The following is a 25,881-nucleotide window of genomic DNA, read 5'->3' on the forward strand; positions in this document are numbered from 1 at the left end:
AATAAACATTAAATAATGTAATAACTTTTGAACGTTTGCAACTTTGAACGTTGTGTAAATTTTTGTAACGCTTGCAAAAACGTATTGATGTTTTACAAATTAAATTTGTTTTTATTTAAGAAACACTGTTGCTATATAACAGCTATATATATATATATTTTTTTCTTTTGGTATTTGAAAAAAAAGAAAGAAAAAGAGAGCAATTGGAACAAAACATACAACGTTACAGTACTTTATTAATAGTAAACATCTATGTTGGTAATTTTACATTGCGCGTACAGTTCCTAAAGCAATAGTATCTTTACATTGAAGCGTATGAATATTTTAATGATGCAGACAGGGCAGATTCAAAGCTTTCTTCGACTACTGCCGAAGCTGTGGAAAATTTTCCGGATGGAATTAATTCTGTGACGATAGGCGAAAAAGTTAGCTACTTACTGAAACTTGACGAAATCTTTTCGTCACCCGATTGTACGATTAATATATTAAGAAGATATGCAAATAATTTATGTAGCAGTGGGTATAGCACATTCTATAAAAATTATCGTACATGCTTCGTTTGCGTTAAGGACGTCATTCGTATTACAGCTAACGGATTGTTGGTCTTTACACAACTAGGGACTAGAAAAATGATAGAAATTATGATGCTAATATGTCCTGGAATAAAAGATGCAAATAGTGGTGTAATTATAAACATGGATTATAAGGTATATTATCGTAATTCAAATTTTGATATATTTGATACAAATGAAATTCAATAAACCTTTTTAAAGATAAACTATTGATAGAACGATCTGGTTGTTATTTGATTATACTTGACTTGCTTCGGTGTCTCTTCAGTTTTTAACATCATAATATTTAAACGACGTTGTTATGCTATTATATTACTATTATCAGGTTTCAACGCATCGGTTTACATATATAAACACAAATTCTTGGTGAAACGCGTTATATGAAACAAATGAAAGATATGGCAGCAGTCAGATCGTCTCTATACATAATTACTTGCGATTAGCCTTGTATGTTGCTCGCATGTAAAATTACATAATGTCGATAACTACGAATATCGCTCGATAACTTTATTAATAGTTATGATTGTTATCACTATTCTTATTATGCAATTTTTATTTTATGCGTACTACGTGATACGATAAAGATTATAAAACTGAAATTGAAAACCGGTAAGTTAACAAACAATATGAACAGTAATATAAAATGCAAATTATGTCAGACTGGGTTTCATTGATTATTTAAGTATCAAGTACATAATTATAGAATTATCATCGATTATATATATAAAAAGCATAAAACATTATAAGTAGCATAGATCGAAATGCGTTTATTACATCAATATATATGAATATCATAAACCAATATTGAATATCATATTTAATTTAACATGTGACTAATATTTTAATCAATGGTTATTTACAGATATTACAAAAATTGCGTCTTCCCTAACTTAATTATCTCTCGCTTAAATGCATAATATATTTTACAGACACATCGTATACGGTATTTTTTTTACGGCATAATTTACAGTATAGAAATTTAATGTTACAGCTGACATTTCTCGAATTTTATGAAATAATACTAGAGGCAGCAAAGGAGTTACTTTCTTTAAGAAAGAAGACTCTAAAAATGTTGCATACAAAGAACATCGAGGAGGAAACCCTATCGTTAAAAGCCAATAATTTACGAAAAAGAGACGGTTCTAGAATTAACGAAATGTCTCCGATCAAGATTTCAAAAACAAAGAAAGAACCCTAATATAATTGGATAAAGTAATAATAAAAAAATCTAATTTCACTTCTGTTGCGTGCAAACCTTATCCTATTTCTCATTTGTTTCACATTGATCGTCCAAAATCATCTATATTATGTTAAATAAGATTGAACAGTTTCTACTGTATCTTACTTTGTTTTAGGAACATACTTATAGCATGGAAAATTACAATTAAAAATTAGATTTTAAGAAATAACAGAATATTATATCGATTGTTAAACTAGAATTTCATTGGCACGTCGGTACATTTTTAGATAACAAGAAGGCAAAATATGGAAAAACATATCAGCATAATATTTCAGATATCAAAGTCGATTAATAAAATAATTTAGACATGATATTAATAAGAACGATCTATTACAGCCAATGTTCTTCCAGTTTTTAATGACAGCATAAATGAAGAAATATTGCTTTTTGAACGTATCGTTCTATTTGTATCACGTACATCTGTGCATACATAATTAACAATTGTAAAATCATTAATGGAGCACGATAAATAAATTTTTTTCCATATAAGGTCATTTTGTTAACGTAAAAAAGCACACAATCTTTTGCAACATAATATCTCAATGAGATGCTGCAAACAAAATATTAGAATGTTAAAAGAAATGAAATAAAATCAATCGAACGTACGAGGGTTCTAGATATTAGGAAACACGGTATATGCGTAGATGCATTGGATGTCTGAAATAGAACAAAACAAACTTAAGTAATAAAAAATAATGAAATGAATGGCATTCGATTCGCTCAATCATGAACGCGCGAGTATGAAACACGCAAATGCGTTCGTCTTTGAAACAGGTACAGATAGAAGATTGCGATTCATGAAACATTATAGAATTGAAAAAAACAGAAGAGCAGTTGGCTTTTCTTGAAGCCACGGATGGAACGATTCAGTCTTGAGCGAGCAATAACGAAATTGTCGGTGTTATCGGAACAAGCGAATCCGTTACGCATTGTCGTATAATAATGTGATGGAACTCAATCGATTTTCTTCCTTCTATATACGTATATATAATCCAAATATGCTTTCATAAAAGTCCCAGGGCTCAGGAAGTTAGAGAAACGACAGTGTGCGACCAAGTCGCTGACTTACACTAATGTTTCCATCTAAAATGCAATGTATACGCGTTACTTTTAATCCATTACGTTATCGTTATCATATTTTCTTATCTTCGTCTTCCGTAATATTTACTCTAATAAGATATTTAATATATATTAAAATTTCATTAACATGTAAGATTTGATTTTTTCGGATATTTATTAAAATCCGTGCTACAAAAATATCGTCTAAAACTACACGTAAGCAATTTAACGGAGGAATTTTATTTCATTTTCTACCAAAGTAAAATATTCTAACACGCATAAACTGTAGATGAATGAAGAATGAACGTTTGATTTGATATTATAAAAATAAATGTTACACGAAGTCCCACATTTGTTTGCCATATTGTAACGTATCATAGGACGTATATACAGAATATGTTGCCGAATTGTAAGTAATGTAATTAATGTAATCATAGACAAATCGAAAATTGTCGAAAATAGAATACATTAGAAGACGAAGACTCTCTACTGATAGATTTACAAGTATCGTGTCGTGTTACGGTACGGCTTAAGCCGGCTCAACAATTTCTATAAGTAATTCTAGAATATAGACTATATACCGATTTATATAACTACAATACAGGACAGCAAAACACGCTTCTATGACAATAAAAGCGGGACACTGTTCAAATCCTCGATAGTAAGTAAACATTTTACTCGGTTTACCGACATTCAAATATTATATATATTCGTGATTCCCGGAAAAAAAATGAAGTAGCCATGCACTTCCGTTTAAAAACAATTTTTTAGCTTCCCACATAAGTAAAATAATTTACTTTTAGTTATAATATTAGCAAAACATAACAAAATGTACAACATAACATAAATGAAGAAGGTAAAGCATGAATCTACAACGCGGTCAATATATAATTCGTATTTTAAATCATTTTCACTATTCTCCTGTTCAAATTCAATATATTTTATGTCACTTTCTATCGATTCATTTACAAATATGTATCCTGGAGACAAATACGATTCACTAATAATTAAAATATAAAGAAACGGATTAATAAATTGACAGTAGAAAACATTTTTCGTAGAAATATCTACAACATGTATGCGAATCACTCGGTAAACGGGACACCTTAATTTAAGTAACTTGAATACCATCGAGTGACTTTTACGTTTTACTTTGTTTAATTGATTATCGAGATACAATATGGAACGAACTAACGTCTTTATAATGTAACTAGTACACGAACAGTAAATCATTTTATAAAAATCATTCGAGTAATTATTAATAGTACGACTATAAGAATGGGTGTAGAGCGCAATGAGCCCCGGAACATACAATATCTCTCACGTGAGTAATGTATCGTCCAATTCTTCTATTTTGCCTTCAGGCTGCGATAAAACTTTGCGCAACACTTTGCTGACTACATCTGACAATGATTCCCTTGCACCGGCATCCAAAAAGGCCATGCAACGCTGAAAAAATCAATTTATAAAATTATAAGTAATATATAAATACCCGAGATTTTCACTTCATAATTTTATACAATAAAGTTGATAGAAATATACCTGATGTTCTTCTTCCCCTTGCCTCAGTCTAAGTACTGCTATAAGAGCAAGTTCACTGTTGGCTTTCACGTAACCATTTTTCTCTTTTGTTCCATTTACCAACATAGGTAAAAGCGATTTAAGTAATTCTGGTGACATCTTCTCAGGTGGTATATTACGAGCCAAATGAATGCATACCTTAGCTAATAACTGTTTTACGTCGTTACTATTGTTATTCATTGACTAAAAGATAAATTACACAATAAATTATTTATATATAAAATTACAAATATAAATTTACATATAATTTGTTGAAATATTCTTACTCGCACGAAAGGAGATAAAATTTGTTGAGGTATAGGTTGTCGTTCATTCATAAGATATTGAAACAGATAACCACAAGCTCGTACGCCGTTCATGACTATTTGAACTCGATCTGCACTTAAATACGAAAGTATTACTCCACAAACACGATCTTTCTCTTTACTGTTGTAGATAGTTATTGGAGATTCCTTTAACGCAACAAATAATGCTGCAGAACGTCCGTGTCTAAGCATCCAATCGACGCTGGTGTCACTACCTAAAATAAATTGAATAACTCCTATGTTATATATATTTTATAAAAAAGAATCTATGAGATGATAAACTATAACTCGAAGTGTGCGACAACCAGATGTTCAGTTCGAGTCGAGTCAGGTTCCGAAAACATCTCGGGACTCGAGAATGTTGGAATCCCCGAGAATTTCGACAAGACGAACAACGTTTCAGGAATAATTTGATAAAGCTGGTTTAGAACCTGACCCCGAGATCCCGAGAAAAAATTTTCGTATTCTCGCATACTTCTAACTGTGATTAACGCTAATTATGTATGATATTGTAGCATATGTCGTTTTCTATCATCTTGAACAAAAGGATATTTCACATTTAAAATATTTGTTTTCAATTGTAATTGAATATTCTAGAAATTCCATCATAATCCCAAATATAAAATAAACTTACATAATAGATTTTCGTTAAGAGCAATATTGAGTTGGTCTAGACTGAGCCATCGTATCAACGCCCCAAAACAACCGGCTACGGCGTTCCTTGTAACATCTTCCGGATGTCCAAGCATACTACTTAAAGTAACAAATACTTGTTTCTTCATTGGTTCTGTCATTTTGTCACCAGCAGGCGTAAGCACACCTCTTAAAGCTTGTAACATTGTTTCTCTAAATAGAATGAATATGTATTGGTAAACTTCAATGATGCAAATATATAAATAATTTATGAAATGTATTCAATTCTTTAGTTTACCTAATAGCTGGATCATCTCCAGTTTTAATGCCAGTATGAAGTTCTGTGAACAATGGGTCAACACGAGTATGAATTACAATGAGATTACTTAAAGCATAAGCAGCTTTTAATCTCACTTGTCTATTACTGTCATTCAATGCTCTCAAGAAAGTGGTTTGTAATTGTGGTAAAAATTGCTTTAACATTACTCCAACCTAATCAAAGCATTTTAGGTATTAATTATTTACTTTTGCGTTATTCTTATAGCTTATTATATCTTTATAGTATATCTTTTTCTTAATATTGCTCATACATTATAGCTATTATTAGATTACCCTACCTTGCCGAGTAAGATTGCAAGTGTTTCTAAAACTGCTGCTTTAACACTCCAATTAAAGCGATCGCCGAGAATACGAATTAATGGCCCTGTAATATGTACAACACTTGGTTGTAACGCTGAGGCGCTAGTTAATTTTATAACTTCTCCAAGTCCTTGAGCTGCTTGTTCTTTTGCTTCTGGTAAACCATTTAATATAGCTTCTCTGAATATCGGAAGAATGGGAGTAATTCCTTTTGGCAAACAGAATCCTGGCAATAATTCTTGTCCCTTTAAATCAGACACTGCAAACCGAACAGCTTGTCTAATATCTTGTACATGAGCAATTTGTTGATTAGATGCCAAAGTCTAAAAATAGAATTTAGTATATTAATTCCAATAACATTAATTGAAAATTATTAATTAATTAAATAAAAATTAAATAAAAAATTTTCATTACTATAACGTAGCCTTACCTTAGTGACTGCTGTAAGAGCTTCCCAACTCATCTGTAGTACATCCTTATCACTGTCTGTAAATAAGTGAATGAGACCTCGTAATAATTGTGGAACATATTGACTATAATCTGCACGTGTATCACGGCAAAAAGCACATAACAAAGTTGCAGCGCTTCGTCGTCTAGATGGATCGTCTGCTCTTGTAGCTTCCATGAGCTGATCCATGACTGTTCTAATACCAACTTCATCGGTAACAGATAGGATCACTGCTTGGCAATATTCTAACTCTTGAACTTCATTCGGTGTGCCCTGAGCACTAGAGAGAGCAGTTAATAGTGCTGGTAGAATTTTGTGAAGAAACCTTGTTAATGCTTCGCCTGCTACGCTAGCCAAGATTGATAACGCTTTTGTATTGACAGGAGGAGTTGTCAATTGAGGTACTAAATATGGTAAAACAACACGAGATTTGATTGCCATTACTTGGCGTAAACCATCTAAGGTATTCTCTGCTTCTGCTGGATCCGGTGAATTTAATTGTGTTAACATTGCTGGTAATATATCATCTAATGCTCTAACTCCTACAGTTGAATGCAAACCATCAAAGGTTTTTGCTGCTGCCTGTCGAACTTCTGGTAATGGATCGCACAATGCTTTCCTACAATATAAAAATAATAGTCTTTCTAATTATCTGATTATTATTTCAAAATTTTTCAATAACATTCTTTACATATAAACATAAATATTTTTACCTCACTGTTGGAACTAAGCTGACTACAAAGGTTATCACCATGTCTTTATTTGTACTTGTCATAATTTCTGATAATCCAATACATACACCTTGACGTTGATCAGCCTGATCACTTTGTAAACCTTTCTCTAAAATAGGTATAATTTCTGGTAACACCCTTTCACCTAATTTTCTAACTAGATCTCCTAAAGTCCTCGCTGCCACCTGTCTTTTATCATTACTTGTACTAGCTAGACAGCCAAGTAATAAAGTAAACAATGTTGGTAATATTTCTCTTAAAGTTCTCGGTGTATTCGTTACAACAACTTTCCATACATGAAGAGCAGCTTGGCGTACCATCAATGCAACATCCGATCTACCCATGTATAATCCCGCTAAAACACGATTTCGCCTTTCAGCACCAAGTGCGTTAATAATGGCATAATGTGACTGTTCAGTTCCAAAATTATCATCTTCGCTTGCTGTTTCTGTTGACATCTTTCCCGAAACTCCAGAAATTCGATATAACAAATCACCAAGTAATTGAACCGATGAGTATCTAATACGCCAATTATCATCAAAGAGACTCTTTTCCAATTCTGGTAACAGCAACATAATAGCAGAATCAGCATAAAGATTAACGATACGTTGGCCCGCTCTAAGTGCTGTTTCACGAACATATTCATTCTCATCAGCTAAAGCTTTCAAAATAGGATTAATAATTTGTCCAATATAGGGTGTAAATTCTGTAGTAAATGCACTTGGCATATAAATAAACATCATAATATAACCATCCTTAACATGAGGAGCTATGTCGGTTCTTTCGGCAGTACTAATAATTTCAGGCATAAGTTTATGAAGTTTTTCAACACCTAATCCCCTTACAACTTCTGAAAGGCCTTGTGCAGCACCTGATCGATCAACGCTACTTGTTTCAGATGTAAGCGTTTGCATTAACCAAGGAAGTAAATCTTCAAAGCTAGATTCACCCATTCCTCGTACCATAGCACCTAATGCTCTTGCAGATACACTTCGTACTTCTGGTACAGGATCTAATAAACTTGTTTTTAAGCCGGGGATGATTGTTGGCAAATATGGAGTTAAATCTTTTTGATCGGTTAAAGAATACATATTTCCAATAATTTGGGCAGCCATTTTTCTTGTTTCTGTTGAACGATCCAAAAATGCTCGTTGTACTACAGGCATAATAAGAGCTAATGATGGAGCATCGATAAAATGTACGAACTGAGTGTCTAAAAGAGTTTGAAGACAAGTAGCTGTTTTATGAGAAGGATCTTGTAAGGCTTTTAATAAAACTGGTACAATAGCTTGAATCTCTGGATTACGAATTACGCTTCCAATAACTTTAAGAGCTTCTGCACCAGCCTCTTGAACTTTTGTATGTGAATCACTAAGTACTTCAATTAGCTTTGGAACTATACTTGGCAAACAACTACTAAGCTGTTTTGGTGCACAATACGCCATTGCACCTAATAATTCAACAGATCCTTAAAAACGCAAATAAAATTATGTAATATGTAGAACAAGATTATTAATTTAAATAACATTAATATTTAAATTATTTACCAGTTTTAGTCCTCCAAGAATCTTCTTCTAATGCTGCTAATAAACTAGGTAAAACAAGCTTTACCCCATGTGCAGATAATTTACTCATAACTACACGAGCTGTATCATCGGTAGCCGCTCTGACATATTGACTTGAATCTCCAAAGCACAGCAACAAATGTGGTAATACGTGAACGATGTATGGTTCAAATAACCTACCAAGCATTGTACATAACATTTCGAAAGCAAATAACGCTCCTTCCCGATGCCTATAGTTTTTCTTATCCTGAATGGCATTAGTTAATGTGGTCATAATATCGAGTTGTTTTAATGCTAGTATCCCCATACCCTTGATTATACCTGCTAAACCATAAGCTGCACCTTTACGTTCCCCATATTTGTCTGATTTTAACAATTGGTCCATTAATTTGTCCACAATCTTTGGTGCATCTTCCTTAATAGAAGGTACAAGATGTGGTAGACAATTGGCTACTGCTTCCTGTACTTGTTGCGATGGTGTGGAAAGAGCAGCGATTAAACGCATAACTATCGGTTTAATACGTGAATCATCTTTGTCCAAGTGTCTTGCTAATGATCCCATAAGAATAACTACAGATTGTTTGATTGAATCGAAACTGCCAATTTTTGGCGCTTTATCCATAAAGTCTTCAAAAACTGGCAATAAAGAAGTTATATTTGCTTTTCCATGAAGATCAACAACAGCTACAGCAGCAGTTAACATTTCTGTACGAACAGTTTGATTTCTATCTCCTAAACCAGTAGAGACGAAAAATTGCACAAGTTTAAGTACTGTATCAGCACTGAGAAGAGCTGCCATTTGAGCCAATGCAAGTGCTACACCTCGTCTTGGACCCCAAGTATCAATCGGCTGTTCAACCACGCGTCCAAAATCGTTCAATTTTGGTGGAATCATGGCTAACTTTTCTTGATACAGTTGTAGTAATTTATCCAAAATTTCTGGTACTAGGTGGGGAACGTCAGTTAAACACTGCGCCAAAGCACAAGCAGCTGCTTGCTGTATAGGTTCTACCGGATGTGTAATGTCTTGGATCAGTTCACCAGAAAGTATGTCCGTATGCATTACTAAATCTGCAGCATTCCATAACTCATTAGCAAGAATTTTATTCTCGTCGCAAACATCGAACTTAGCAATCCATATTTTCCTAACAAGATGAGATAGTTGGCCAGCATCCTCTTTCTGAGATGGGAAAGCTTGTTTCACGACTGTTAATGCTCTTAATGCTGCATCTCTTATTGTAGATAAAGAATTTTGTAATGCACCAATTAAGGAATCTATATCTTCACTAGTTGCTATTGCAGTACCTGGTTGACCGCTACCGGATTGAGCAACATCTAGCAATGTTGCAACCGCATGTGATTGTACTCTTCCGCTTGTGATTTCCATTAATTCTATTAATAGATCAAACATATGTTTGCGCGGAAGCAATTGGGGATGTCTCATATCTTTAAAATCAGAAGAACTTCCTCTTTGTTTAGCATGTTCTTGTATTATCTGTAATCCTTGAACAATCATATTATCGTCCTTATAAGATAATAAGGTCTTTTTTATAAATGGAAAGACGTAGCAAAAGGTCGGAGCTGTAAATAACTTCTTTTGTTTTATTGTTGTTGTGTGTAAAAGATTCAAAGTTCTCTTTACCGCTGTATCAAGATTTTCCTCTTCCCAAGCTTGATTCAGATCACATTGTGGTTGTAGTTGTCGTAACGTAACATGTGCTACTAAATCACTAAGAATTGGATTATTTATTTTCACAATCCTCTTTAAACGGATATAAAGATCACACATTGCAGGAGCAGCTAATGGTGATCTTAAGTTTTTCAAAATCGGAAGTAGAAAATCTTTTAAATAAAAAGACAATTCTTGTCCATTTCCACGCATAGAACATAAAATTAGAGATACAGCATTATTTATTCTATGTTTCAATTCTGTCAATCTTTTACGGATTGCATTTTCTTTTGCCATTTGTGCCTTAAGGATTTCTTCTTGTTTAGGTGTTAATTTAGGTTCCTTTATTTTTCCTTCTTTCTTTCGTTTTTCATATAATTCTCGCCTAAGTTGCAATTCTTCTTGCTGTTCTTTAAACGAATACACCTTACTCTCTCTTTTCATGTTCATTGAATTAAGAATATCATTTTCATCGCTTGTTGGTAATACGCTTTTGTCATATAATTCCCCCTCTGGAGTGAGATAAGTAAAATATTCGTCTTTAGTGACTTTTAAGACCTCTGGATCATCAAGCTTATTTGTAATGTTTGACACTATTGCAGGTAGTATGATGTCTGGTATAATTGATATCACTTTTGTCAACGCATTTTCATAACTAGGAACAGGCTTATAATTTTGCACAAGTATTTTTTTAATTTCATGATTAAATGAACATAAAAAATGTTTTGGAACAAGATTAAAATTCTTTGCAACTTTGAACCATAAGTTTGGCATTGCTTTATAGATTGCAGGATGATGAGATGGTATTAATGCATCTCTTGTCATTTGCATAGCAGGTAATTCAAACAAAAAAGAACCTGAACAAATAGCAAGTAATCCATCTGCAAGACATCTGCCAGTTGTCTCGCAATTAGAAGAATCTTCTTTATTTTCTTTATCATGTTCAGACTTGATTTTTGCATTTTCTAAGAATTTATTATATTCCATTAATAGTTCTTGTGCAGGATCATATGTACTCAAGCCAGTTAAAACTTTTTTAATTAATGGAAAACAACGTTTCCTTATTTTATACTTGGGGGCTGTTGCACATGCCACAATTGCTCTATGTACACCGTTTAAAGCTTTTTCATTTAATCTATCTCCGAATTCAGTAATTAGTCTTTCACAAAGCAGCATGAGGTGATATAATATATCATCTCCACAAGCTGACAAAAATTTTTCTGAAAAGAATATTTGCTCATCAATAGCATTCCATAATATAGTTTGTTTGTCATTCTCCACTTGATTAGCAAGAATAAATTTCAGTAACAAATAAGAAGCCACTAAACCCTCTGTAACTGCAGCTGGTTGCGCAGATTGTTGCATAGCTCTTATTATTGCTTGTACAAGTAATGGAGTTATTGCTGTAGAATAAGAATCTACTGGTGTGGAAAAGAAAAGTTTAATATAAGCAGTACGCACTGCCGCAGTTGAAGTTTTAGCACTCATGCCCTTTTTAAATGCATCTATTACGCATTTTGGAACATTATTTGTAAATTTATTGGACCACAGGGCCATCATTTCAAGAGCATAAATTAAAGTTTTCTCATGAACCTCAGTTTCAAGAACTTTGATAAAATGTTCACAAGCTGTTTCAGCTAATTTTTCAATGCTACTTCCTGAAGCTGCATTGTAACTAAGATTGCCAGCACCTTGTAAGACAGAAATTTTATGAGTTGCAACTGTAAGTTTTCCTTCTGATCCATGAAATACAGCAAATACGGATGACAATAAATTTTCCAAAGCAATATTATCTGAACATTGAAGAGCAAGTCTACGACAAGCTCCTACAGCTTCATCTCTAACTAAATCTTCCTTTGAATGCAAATTGGCAAATAATCCTTTACTTATATCTTGACTATACTGACTTAAATCGAGACTTAAACCACTTAGAATATATCCAACCGATTCAATGATAATTTCTGGATTTCTTAACATAGCTTTTTGCAAAGCCGGTAATAGTTGACTTTTAAACTCGTCATGAGATATTCTACGGAGAAGAGGTATAGCATTATGAACAACATATAGATCTGGTTTTTTCTTACAACTAATAGTTAGTTTTATGAAAGCATCTATGGTGTTTGTCTGAAAAGAAAAACAAATATTTATTTGGCAATATTTACTACAAAGAATAAAAGATATTTCTGATATAAAAACAGATTTTTCAACACAAAAATATATTATCAAATATAAATTTACCTTCAGTTTCACCACTAATTCACTTTTCTTTGCATTAACTAAATACTTAGTGAGTAAACTAGCAAGAACAATTACACCGTTTCCAACTTCCAATTTTGTTAGTGTCTCTAAATACACAATATCAATATCTTTAACACTCAACCATTGATGCGCTAGTAAAACATATACTTTCTCCGTCAATTTTTTATCCCTGGATGCCAAAGCTGCTGCACTCAAATTTGCTTGTGCTTCAATGAGTTTTGGTAATTCCGGATTGATGTCTGAATTGGTTTTATACCCATGTAGAACAATTAATGTTGACCACTTTAATGCAAGATATGCCGTTAAAGCTGTATTCAGACTACAAAATAACATTTTGTTAGTAACTTATGAACATTAATACATAGTTCAAAATACAAATTTTTTTTTAAATATATGCATTTGGAGAACTATGTATGTAATTACGTACGTAGGAACTACATTTTTATGCCATGTAGCTTGTTCTATGACAACATTTGTCATATGCTTTATTGTAGGTGCTGGTTGCTTTCTCAACAATTCTTCGATTAAATTTTTCACGTAAGATTGGGAAGCAGTATCCTTATATCGATGTAAAGTAAGAGATATGGTTTTGCAAATTCCATTAACAATTTTCTCATTGATACCTATAAATATAGAAATTTAATAAACGTTATATATTGACATATGAATATTCCTTCAATCATTTATAATATGAATTTATACAATTACTTATAAGCAGAATTTTATTTTATACATTTTCCTCTTATATAAATTATAAAAATAAACATCTTACACATAATTATAATGTAATAGTATACATATATTTTACATTGTCTTATAATATAAAAATTGAAACAATGTAATTATTTATTTATTTTTATAGTGAGATTAATAAGGGATAATTTTATACATATTTTATACAACATAACATTATATATAAAAATATATAATACCAGATACATATGACTGAGATACATTAATTACTATATATAATATTATATATATATCTTGTAATTGAATAAATATTAAATCTACATCAACATATTAATATTTAAGATGTACATTGAAAGTGGGAAAAAATCGAAAGATTAAGAATTATAAATGCAAATTATATACATATTGTAAATATTATAATAAAAGAAATAAGTAGTAATTCAGTCCTGTATATTATTTAAATTCTAATATTCAATATTATCTTTCTCTCTATATTAATTTCAAAGTATATTTATAGGATACAATATAATTTCCTTTTTCTATGAACAGATATTTTCGATCTAAAAAGTTATACATTTTTATCAAAAGTTTATTCACATTTTCGTTTCTTACCAGGATTTGACAATACATTGACGACATTTTGTAGAATCTCTCGCCGCTCGTTTTTACTGGCGGTTTGAACTCGGTTTGGCAAATCTTTTAATGCTTTCGTTAACTGTAACAAAATCAAATTTAAGTAGTTATTAATTACAAGACAATAATACAGTTTCTGAACTTCCACGTGACAGACTCACCTCGACATCCGCCATATTTCTTCAAAAACCGGACTGCCCAAAGCGCCACCCTCCATTGGATTAAACAGCATCCAAAATAAATTGTATACATACGTACTATTGAAAATTGTTATCCTTTTGAATTATATATTTCATTCAATTAAATATATATTTCAGATATATGTGTATTTCAAGTACATATTTCGTTTTAAAAAATTGACACACAATTTTGTGTAAGTGTATATGTGCGCGCGCGCGCGCGCTTGTGAATGTAATCCTATATTTTATCAAAATTGGTTCATATTATTTAAATAGTATGTTTCCATAAGTTAAAATTTTTTATTTTATATATAACAAAGTAGGATCTATACACTTTAAAATTTGGAAAAGTGCAAGGTATATGTAAGTATACCCGCTACACCTACATATTTCATAAGCAAATATAACTATGTGTGTGTGCGTGTATGCGTGTGTGGTGCGTGCGTACGTGCGTGTGTGTGTGTGTGCGTGCGTGTGTGTGTGCGTGTGTGATTGTAAACAAGCTTATTGTTTAATATCAAATTTTAAGATATTCTAAAAGGATATAATATTTATTAACATTAAATTGGTTTTAAATATCGGTAATACTAAACGTTGAACAATATTATACAGATGCATGCTTACTAATTAAGCAATGACGACAATTAAGTTGTTAATAACATCTATGAAGCATTAATAATTGTTTAATCGAATTTGTTAAAATTTGATCAAAGTATGCTATTATCAGAAAGGAAATCTATTATTATCATATTAGAGTTTGAATTTTCATATAAATTATTATAAAACTTCGTTTATTTTCTAATAGTGTAACGTATGGCGATAATTGATAAGATAATACATAATTGCTGTTTTATAGAATTTGTAACGCAAATTTTTATGTTGGCAGTATGTATTAAACTGTCATATGTGTCGAGTGTTGTGAATGTCTACATTTATTCTTTTAAAAAATTAATATATTATAAACATGATCGTTGTATAGCCGTGATAATTAGTAAAATCAATTTGATTTTCTTATACAACTGATGTATGTATATGCTCAAAGGGAAAAAGAGTTAACAGTATTTTTTTATATTTTAATCTGAATCTTTTCAAAAAATTTCAATATCTATAATTTAAATAATGTTTAGGCAAAGCATTTAATATGACTGCTACACCAGCATTTATTGAAGGTTGGAGCCTAGACAAAGTTTTAGGTTCAGGAGGATTTGGTATCGTCGAACTTTGGATACATAAAAGTGGTAAAAAGCTTGGTATGTTTTTTTACTCTTTAACAAAAAAAAATAAACCAATAAGATTCAGTATTTAATATTTTATGAAAACACTAGCAATTAAAATATGCAAACGGGAGGTTGCACAATTAAAAGAAGCACAACGAAAAAGATGGATTAATGAGGTACAGATAATGAAACGTTTAAAGCATCCAAATATTGTTAAAGGGTTAAATTTACCATTTAAACATCCTGATGATAAAGTAGATTTACCTTTATTATGTATGGAATTTTGTAGGAAAGGTGATCTGAGAAAGGTAAATATCAATATATAACTTATCTCTCAATCAATGAAACGTTAGTTGTATTTATATTAGCAATGTTTGTTAAATTGCAGGTTCTAAGGAAAGTGGAAAATTGTTGTGGTGTTAGTGAAAAAGAAGCAATTAGTGTAATGAAAGATATTTCTTCTGCGATAGAATACTTACATTCCAATAACATTACTCATCGTGATCTGAAACCTGAAAATATAGTTTTACAAGATGAATGTGACATCGTAAGCAATATTGTATTAAATGTAGATTTTATTAAATATATTACAAGTGATATTAATAACATATACATGAAATATGTTTTAGATTTCATATAAATTAATAGATTTAGGATACGCAAAAGAACTTGGAGAGGATAGTACATCTGGATCTTTAGTAGGTACATTAAATTATATAGCTCCAGAACTACTATGGAAACAAACATATAGTTGTTCTGTAGACTATTGGAGTTTGGGCATTCTTTTTTATGAACTTGTTACTGGAACAAGACCATTTTTACCTAAAATGCAACATACTATGTCGTGGTATACTATATAATTATGAAAAGTTTATAATAAAAATTTAAACATTGGTTAACTTATATATTTTTTAGGATGCAACATATTAGAAATAAAAGATATGATGATATCTGTGCTTTCAAATCAAAAGGAAAGGTAGTTTTTGGTCAAGATATTACTGGCCCTACAAACTTATCAAGGTAACAACTATAACATTGTTTGATAAAATGAAAAATAATAAAATATTAATTTTATTTAAACTGGTTATATTTTTTATTAGAAATCTTCGAAATAAATTAATAGAATGGTTTAAGGTTGTGTTACAATGGGATCCAAAGAAAAGAGGGAAACAGTATGAAAGTGGAATATCGAAGCTTGTGGTATTTGAATTACTGCATTCTATTTTATCAAAACAGGTATTTTAATGTAACATTCTTCATACATTGGTATTTGAAAAATCTACATAATTATTTAAAATATAAATAACATTTTAACTTTTGTCAGATAGTTCATGTGTTTGTTGCATCGATGTATAAAATTAATACATACGAAGTAGATAGCACTACTAAGATTACAGATTTACAATATATGATTGAAAAGGATATTGATATACCAATAAATCAACAAATTTTAACAGATTATTTTGGTAAAATTCTTATTGAAAATCAAACACCACTTTTATCACAAATTCAGGTATGATGATATAATGCTTTGCACTTTTTTATGTTTGTAATATATAAATTTATTTTATATAGTATTATTTTGATTTAAACTATTAATTTCCCTGTAGAATACAGATTTATTTGTCTTTAAAAATGAGAGTCCTTTAATAGAGACTATCCCTATACCAGCAATCCCTATGGAAATTCGAAAAATGATAGAATCGCCAAAAGGTTTGTTGGATTTTGAAACGTTACAAGATTATTGCAGAGTAACAATATTTTTTATCAGGCAACAAATAAATTTGTTTCAATTGTATATTTTTGCCTTAACTATAAAATTGTAAGTATTTTATATATATTTTTATATATTAGTTTGTAATCTATCCACAGATTCATCTATGAAATTAGTAGTAGTTTATTACAAAATTTTACTTATATACATATACACTGTATAATATTTCAGAGATTTGGTAATCGCAAAACTTGATACATTTAATAAAAATATGACAAATACATTAACAAATATAAATAATCTTCTAAGTGAACTATCTATAATTCGTATTAAATGGGAAGGAAGAACTATAAATAAGAAAGAATTGACAGCTTTGGAAATTAATTGTAAAAAAGTTGCTAAACTTGTTAAGGCTGCTAATCAAATAAAATTAAAATTTAATCCATTGATAGTAGAAAGCAGTAGATTAAGCAATGAAGTAAAATCTATTGATTGTATTAAAGATATGTATGAAATGTGAGTAAAGGACAATGTTAAAAATGAATTTTGATACCAATTGAGAAAAATTCTTTTATAGTACGATTGTACGCTAAAGAATAAGAAGTATAGTAGTAATTTTTCCGACAAACATTGGAAATGTTATAATAAATGCGGTTAAATACAAGGATACATATATGACTGTGATTATAATTTATTCAACAGCAACTTATCGATCTCATTTTAATAATAATAAATAAACCATCATTAATAATCCATTGGCAACAAGCAATTCTTTTGTAATACATTATTAATGCTCTGAACAATCAAAGACAAATAATTGTTTATTTTACAAACGATAAAGCTTTTTGAACAAAATTTTTCCTTTCCGATTTGTATCAAAATCCACCGCCCATTTTTAATATTGTCCTTTACTTTTTTACTATCATATTTGAATTTTAAACAGATATAATAAAATCGAAAAAATCTATGAATTGCATAAAGATGAATATTCTCATAAAAATGCAAGACCAACAGAAATAGCAAAATTAATTTTTGAATTCTTGAAAGTACAAGGAGTAGAATTTCACAATATTTCTGAAATTATAAAGTATGTATATGGTCAATGAATATATTGTATATTAAACTATAATTGATGTAACTTACATTGATATAATATTTTCAGACAAATAGCGAAATTAGAATCAGAACTCCGAACATTGGAAATGATTTTTGATTCAGTTATTGCTATGAAGACAGTGTACTGTGAAGAACTTCAAAATATAACACATCTCACTTCTAATGTGTTCGATATTTCTAATAAAGAATATTTAAGACTATCTACCTCTACAAATAAAGCTACAAACACTTTATTATACGATAGTACGAAAATATCAAATGAATTTGATAGCAATCAATTTCTAAATATATCTAGTATGAAACATAAGGAAAAGCTAAACACAAAAAATGATGTGATATATGATAACTTAGTAATACGTTACACGTATGTTTCATATTATGATTTACAGTCTAAGAAATAAGTACATATATAAGTGTACAAGTATATAAAATGAAAGTATAAAATATTTTTATCTTTTATTTCGCCAGGTTAGATAATCTTTTGATAGAAATGCAAAAAAAATACATGGAACTGCTTAGCTTGGAACCATAAACACAAATATAGAATGTATGTATTACATCGTATTCGATTTTCAAAACTTTATTTTTCTATCTCTCAACAATATTTCATTATTTTTAGATTAAAGATATTTCTCTTTGTCAAATTTAATATTAATTTATAAGACAATAATTCTATAAAATATATCTTTTAGGAACTTATTTAATTATTTATGATTGCAGTATATCGTAGTGATCTTGATGCTCTTGGAATGTAATGTCGCACGCCCCATTTAATATTAGCATTTTCGTCTGTTTTGACATATGTATAAATGGGACCATTTGTTATATTTTTCAGTCTCATTTTCCATCCAACATTATTTGATGATGTTAAATGATCTGTAAAAGATTATATATCAATATGAAAGGTATTGAAGATATTCCATTAAGGGAATACCAAAATTTTATTTTATATGCTAGTCTAAAATTAACTATGAAGATACAAAAAGTATGATAGTAATATATAACATGTACACATGTATATGTGTAGTGAAATTAAATAATTCGGCATCAAGATAAGAATACATGATGATGAAGCTTTTCTATAAAGTGTCGTATTATGCGCAAAATTATTTGATCTTTTCAAGATATCTTACAGCTGTTCTTACATATTATACGACATTTTATGTGAAATCTGCACTATACATTTATGGTTAGTGTATTATGTACATTAATGATTAATATATATTATATATACGTGCGTATGCATATTTTTCTTTATATATTTTAAGTAGTGTTGTAAAATTACTTTAGAAATAGGATTTATAAATATTATTTATAATTTGGTTTTATAAATGTGTTTTAAATGTTATTTAACGTACCTGTTTTAAAAATTACACACAGGATCAAGTATATAAAAATAGTTTTTAATATCTGTAACAGAATTAATCCTTTATATATATATATACATGCCATAATTATTTGTAATTAAACTATACTCACAATCCAGATGTTTAAAATTTTAACATCCATTGTAACCAACACGATAGTAAGATACTGAATATTTTATAACAAAACAGTATCAGCAGCTCTTATACTTTAAACTTAACAAAAACTTACATGGTTGAATGAATAAGTAAGAGGTATGTTTTTATCACACTTTCACTTATAAAGAAATTAATATTTTAAATTTTTATTAACTCATTTTTCTAAACCTTACATACTAAGATGTAATAATTAAAATACCAGGCGAAAAATAATACTATTATATTTCAAAATGTGTTTTATTAAAAAAACTGTATATACATCCTAAACTGAGGATTAAACAACAATGTTAAAATAAATATGATTTTCATTTACTATTACTTTCTCTTCACTGAAAAACCTTATACACTATACTATTTTTCTAGATTGTCCACGTACATTAACAATTATGCAATTTCACATATAAAAGTTCATTGTACATTAACTTGACAAGTAAAAAAAGAGGAAAAATGCGAACCTTTTAAATATCTATTTATCAAATCTTCCGTGAGAAACAGATATTATTCATTGTCACTGATATCTTCGTCAGTTGTATACTCGGAATGTTCATCAACTGCATCTACATCTTCCGCAGTTTCTTCATCTGAAATATCCCATTGCGGATGTTCCGTGGGTACTTCTGGTGCCTCTTTCACATCCAACTGTAAACAAATATTTTTGTAATAATCATAAAGTAACAATAATATTGAAATTTTCATTTACGTAATATAAACAAAATTTCGTTACATACCTTAATATCTTGAGCTTGATCAAAGCCAAGATAAGAATCACTACGTAAACATACAGTAAACGTATAAACACCTGGCCACCGGGGCGCTGTGAATTTCAACTGAACTTCTTCAAAATGTGCTAACGACGTAACATAAATAGGAGTTGTTAGCAAAGTTTGACTCTTGCGATCACAGATGTAAACCCACCAATATTCCTGTTTCACATCAGGAAAGAGTGGACAATGAACTTCATGTGATATATTGCTTCTTCCTTCTAAAACTTTCTCTCTCTTTGAAATTCTTTGCTGAAATCTGTTTATAAAAACCTTAATACGTAAATACGGGAGATGGACAGGTGGTGATACTATGTGAAAAGATAAAAACTGAAAAATTTAACAAGTACACCTAAATCTTTTCAATTCGGCTATTTTTTTAGAGTAAATAATCCACAGAATTAGAAAAAAAATTTAGAATAAAATCTTTTCGTGAGATGCTTCATTTTCAAGAAAAATAGGCTTGAAAATGTATCATGCGCGTGTTTATCAGACCAGTTCTTAATTAAACATGTTTAAACTTTATTTTCTTGAAAACGAGGCTTTAAACTAATAAAAAAATTTTATTTTACACTTTTTACTTATTTTCATATGTATAATAACTTCCTATTGATTGTTTACCCATATCTAGTCGGTACATAGCCAAGTTAAAGTATATTTGGTAAATTTTTAAGCTTGGTTTTCTCAGAAACGAAGTGTCAAATGAAACAATTTTATTCTATATTTTCAACATATTTTTTCACGTAGAATCACTCTCTGCTCGGTTGTACTACGATTACCACCCTACCCTGTATACAAAGCGTTCTGTTTAAATGGAAACAGTAGAATATCTCACGAGGGATTAAAGTTATTAAAAAATTGCTTTTAGAAGAGTTGTTCATTTTAAAGGGGCGCATCATATCGTGCAAATTATTTTTTTACGGATCCGGTAGTGGGGAAGATTTTAAGCTCAAGTTCATTTTTTTAAATAGTGCCATATATTTTTTTATACTTTTTAAATACTGCTTCGTGTCTTTCCTCGTCTTTCATATGATGGATTAAAGTTAAAATATCCGCTAAACTAACAGTTTCCCAACATGAATGGGTTAATACTTTTTTTATAGGAAATATGAAAATCGATTGATTAGTCTATTAAAAAATATATGGTTCCATCTAGGGGAGGGGGGGAGGGGAAGAACAGAAAAAGAGAAAAAAAAAATTAGAAGAACAGAAAAAAAGAAAAAAAAGAAAAGAGAAGAGAAAGAAAAAAGAAATAAAATATCTCCCACTACTGGATTTGCAAAAGAATAATTTGCATTATCTGACGCTTATCACTGAATCAAACAACTTTTGTACAAGTTATTTTCTGATAACTTTAAGCCCTCGTGAGATATTCTATCGTTCTCAGTTAAACGAAATACTCTGTATATTAAATTATTATGAAATATTTTACCTCTCCCATTCTGTGTCATCATCATCTATGGACACATCTTTTTTTTCATGACCATCTTCGTCATTACTTCTATCACTATCAACATCGCTGTCACTTACATCAGATAATTTATCTTTGGAAGACTCTTTTTCTACCTTATCTTCTTTCTTTTTTGCATTAGGAGTATTCATTTGTTGAGCATTATTGCTAGACTGTAATTGTGTCTGAGCATTCTTTGTGGAAGCAAATTTTTTACTAGTACCTTTCTTGTGGGACTTTTTTTGACCCTTTCTTTGCCTAAGCCATGCTGGCCTTTTAACAGATTGGCTTTGTTCTTCTGATACTTCATCAGGAGCTTCATTGTTTATTTTACTGTCATCGATCATAGTTTGTTCCTTAATAGAATCATCTCCAAATAAATGTTTCATATCGTTACGGGTTAATGATACTGTTACAGTCACAATAGCACCAGCAGTATAAACAGTTGGGTTTTCATCGTCAATTACTGTAAGATATATTTTATTTTAAAAAGTATTTAAACATAACTACAAAATACGTACATGCAAGTGTAGGAAATATTAAATATTAATAATATAATAATAAAATATTATAATTAAGTATTAAATAATATTAAATAATTTTTACCTTCAGACCGTACTTTAAATTCTATATATGGCATACTTCCAAGAACTTTCATTACATCCTCATATTGGCTATCTGATAAATGTCTAAGGGTCAGTCTTCTTTCTTCTCCTTTTAATTGTGCGAATTGTTGAAGACTTTTGATTTGATGCTAAACCAATTACAAGTCTAGTTAAATTTCTAATTATAATATATAATGAGATGTAGATTATCCTACTTTAAATTAAAGTATTCTAAATGGTATAACAAATGAATGATACCTTTTTTGGTAAGAAACATTTCAGATTATCTTCTGTTATATGTGGTAATTGTAGAAGAGGATTTTTAAATTCCCAGAAGCCTTGTACTATCATTGCACACAATTTCATACAATTTTCTACAGTTTTTATAGTTGGTAAACGTGGAACTACAGAGAAAAGAAAACATTCATCAGATTACCAGTGTTTAAATATGTATTGCTACTATAAAATTTTTTCGTTTGTATGTATTTAGGAAAACGTAGGACAGGTTGGGAAACCTACAATTTATAGCATACATATGTACCTCTTCTAGCATAAGCTAATAGAATCACTCGATTAACACAAGTTACCATTTCTTGAATCAAATATGGACATTTTTTTACTATATATTGTCTATCTTTTTCTAATGTTTCTGGATTTAATAGTATACGAAATAAATGTGCATGAATTAGAGCTCTAGCTTTAACTGAATATGAGTCACATAATGGTGTTGCCTTGTTTTTTGCACCTAGATCTGGTAGCTGCTTAATAAGCTGAAAATGAAACAAATACAAAATCTAGAATTACCTTAAGCTATTAATTTCTTCAGATAAAGAAATTTTCAATTTCAAAGTAAACAATAAGAGCCATACACCGCTTGTTTTACATCTAGTATAAAATTGTATTAAACCTGACATAAAAAGAATTGTACATTACAATAAAATGTATTCTATATATATTCATTATAATTATAATTGTAAAAACCATTAAAATATAGTGTACATCTTACCAAACGAACTTCTTCGCTATCTGTATATCTCTCGACTATCTCTGCATTTCGTTTCTTATGAAATTCGAATGAAGCAGCAAGAATCATAATAACTCTTTTTAATGACATTGAAGGATATTTAATAAAAAAGATATAATATAATTGAGTGGTTGCCAACAACACCTAAAAACCAATAATAGATTAAGGATTATTAATATTTACTTTTTACTAATATTTAATTATATGTATATTATAACGTATATGTATTTACTTGGTCACCAGTATAACGAATGCTTTTATACCACCACATTCCAACAGCCGTTGGTAAAACAAACATGAAAACCATTGAATAGAATCCTAAAACCCAAACTGAATTTTTTTTTTCGACTATCCAAGAAGGTAAAGCAATTCCAAAACTCATTGCTCCTGGACCATCCGGATTTCCATACTTTTCCCAATTCTTTCGTGCTTCCTCATCCGTTAGGGCTTGATATGCTATTAATTAATGTAAAAAGAAATGTCTTCGTTTCAACAACAATTTAAATTATCATGAACAGTTACTATTATTTTTATATTTTATTTTATTACACACGCACGCACGCGCGCTCGGACGCACACACACATGCTATTTTATGTTTATTCTAACCTTTGGTTAACCTCATAAAAGCTTTTTCATTCCCAGTTTCTTTATCAGGATGAAGAATTAAAGATAATTTGCGATATGCTTTTTTAATGTCACTTTGAGATGAGCTCTATAAATAATAATAATATCATAAATGTTAAGTAAATATAGATGTATAGTAAATAAAATTGATACTTTTTAAATTGAATTAATTGTACGTACAGAGGAAACACCAAGTATTTCAAATGGATCAAAATTAGCCATTTCATAATCGAATTGTGATACCTTATATGTCAAAAAGATAAGGACTACCCATCCAAGAATGATAAGAAATTTGCTACAACAATATAGCGATATTTTAAACATCTAAATTTTATATACAATTAAGATATATATATTTGATATGTAAACATAGTTACTCAAATAATGCTTTGGTTTCTTTCCAAGGTTTATTAAGTCGTAGGATAATTTTTTTCTTTTTACATCCATCGCATTGACACTCTTTTGCTTCTTGATCAGGATCTATTTATAAATAATAATAATTATATGTACCATTCACCTTATTATTACCAATAATACGTAATTAATTATATGAAAAATATGAAAGATTAAATTTTCCATAATACCGAATTTTAAAATTATTAAGAAAAGAATATTTATAAAATTTTATATAATTAAAATTTATTTAAAACAACATAGTAATTTGTTTGAAATTGTTAGAGAATAAAAACAGCGTTTATTTGTGCATGTTCTGTGTATGTTATGAATTATAATAATTTACTGATATAATATTTTATTTAAATATTCTCTAATTTAAAAAATCTATCTTAAAAACGTAAAACCGATGGAATCTCTTAAATCATATATATGTACGTATATATAAGATACTTTTTTATAGGAATACATTATTAAACTTTGAGCGCAAAATCGGAATATTAGTAAACCTTAAATGTTTTACTAAAAGTGATCAAATATTATATAGCGTACTCTCAAATATTATTGAGAACATTAGAAAATTAGTAACGTAATATTCATAATTAAGAGCTCATTAATCCCTTGCCACAACATTATAAAGTGAATGTGATAATGAAAAGAGTAAATGTAAAACGTGGTGAAATTACATAACTCGGTTGAAAGTACGTATAAACATAGAACGTTATCATAATATCACTTATTTTCTATGTTAATCTAAATAGATTCGTCTAGAGCTAACCTTGTTTGGGACGACGTGGCCAAAAATAATATGTCACAGGTATTTGAAGGAGGGCCGAGAATGATAGTAGAAAGTAGAAAAATGTCCCACCACTTTCGTCGTATTGAAATTTTTGGCCGCTCATAGCTCATTAAATTACAATCTTTAAGTATATGGTTTAAGTACATTCATTACTAAACTCCACTTTGAATTCACGGTATCATTCAATATATACAGTACAGTTAGAGTTGTCGTCGTCAAGACTGCCAACTCAGCACCGAATGCTATTAGTTTAAGTCTGATGTGCAATTGGCGCTGTCGATTATGTTTATATACAACTAAAAAGAAGAATGAAAAATACGTAAAAAATCACAATGATTAAGTCTGTTAACAAACGATACGTCGCCCCCACTGTAAAGTTACAGTTACAGACTACTTTACTGTGTTTAAGTGAACTTAGAATACGCCATTGCATGATAATACGGTAGTT

General features: G+C 29.9%; 3 protein-coding genes across 3 annotated transcripts; 1 reads left to right on the plus strand and 2 right to left on the minus strand.

Moving 5' to 3' along the window:
• Positions 1-216: 216 nt before the first annotated feature.
• Positions 217-14,291, minus strand: LOC100651983 (eIF-2-alpha kinase activator GCN1). Its single transcript, XM_012316601.3, has 13 exons — positions 14,189-14,291; positions 14,007-14,109; positions 13,129-13,324; positions 12,681-13,020; positions 8,756-12,566; positions 7,191-8,676; positions 6,460-7,096; positions 6,008-6,352; positions 5,689-5,882; positions 5,392-5,603; positions 4,719-4,972; positions 4,414-4,635; positions 217-4,320 (listed from the first exon to the last, which is right to left on the minus strand). Exons 1-13 carry the CDS (start codon positions 14,201-14,203, stop codon positions 4,192-4,194), a joined length of 7,944 nt encoding a protein of 2,647 aa, XP_012171991.2. The 5' UTR covers positions 14,204-14,291; the 3' UTR covers positions 217-4,191.
• Positions 14,292-14,924: 633 nt separating this feature from the next.
• Positions 14,925-20,091, plus strand: LOC100642917 (inhibitor of nuclear factor kappa-B kinase subunit beta). Its single transcript, XM_048411748.1, has 13 exons — positions 14,925-15,456; positions 15,532-15,731; positions 15,812-15,970; positions 16,053-16,270; positions 16,339-16,443; positions 16,524-16,659; positions 16,748-16,936; positions 17,034-17,245; positions 17,369-17,653; positions 18,081-18,224; positions 18,300-18,617; positions 18,722-18,800; positions 18,974-20,091. Exons 1-12 carry the CDS (start codon positions 15,348-15,350, stop codon positions 18,783-18,785), a joined length of 2,139 nt encoding a protein of 712 aa, XP_048267705.1. The 5' UTR covers positions 14,925-15,347; the 3' UTR covers positions 18,786-18,800; positions 18,974-20,091.
• LOC100652104 (translocation protein SEC63 homolog) lies at positions 19,995-25,828 on the minus strand. The gene is made up of 12 exons (XM_003393597.4): positions 25,413-25,828; positions 24,619-24,721; positions 24,422-24,536; positions 24,224-24,329; positions 23,849-24,072; positions 23,599-23,760; positions 23,134-23,362; positions 22,851-22,996; positions 22,594-22,741; positions 21,970-22,453; positions 20,505-20,796; positions 19,995-20,415 (listed from the first exon to the last, which is right to left on the minus strand). The coding sequence occupies exons 1-12, from the start codon at positions 25,534-25,536 to the stop codon at positions 20,275-20,277; spliced, it is 2,274 nt and encodes a 757-aa protein (XP_003393645.1). The 5' UTR covers positions 25,537-25,828; the 3' UTR covers positions 19,995-20,274.
• Positions 25,829-25,881: the final 53 nt, after the last annotated feature.

Source organism: Bombus terrestris, chromosome 2 (assembly GCF_910591885.1).
Source record: "Bombus terrestris chromosome 2, iyBomTerr1.2, whole genome shotgun sequence".
Taxonomy (NCBI): Eukaryota; Metazoa; Arthropoda; class Insecta; order Hymenoptera; family Apidae; genus Bombus; species Bombus terrestris.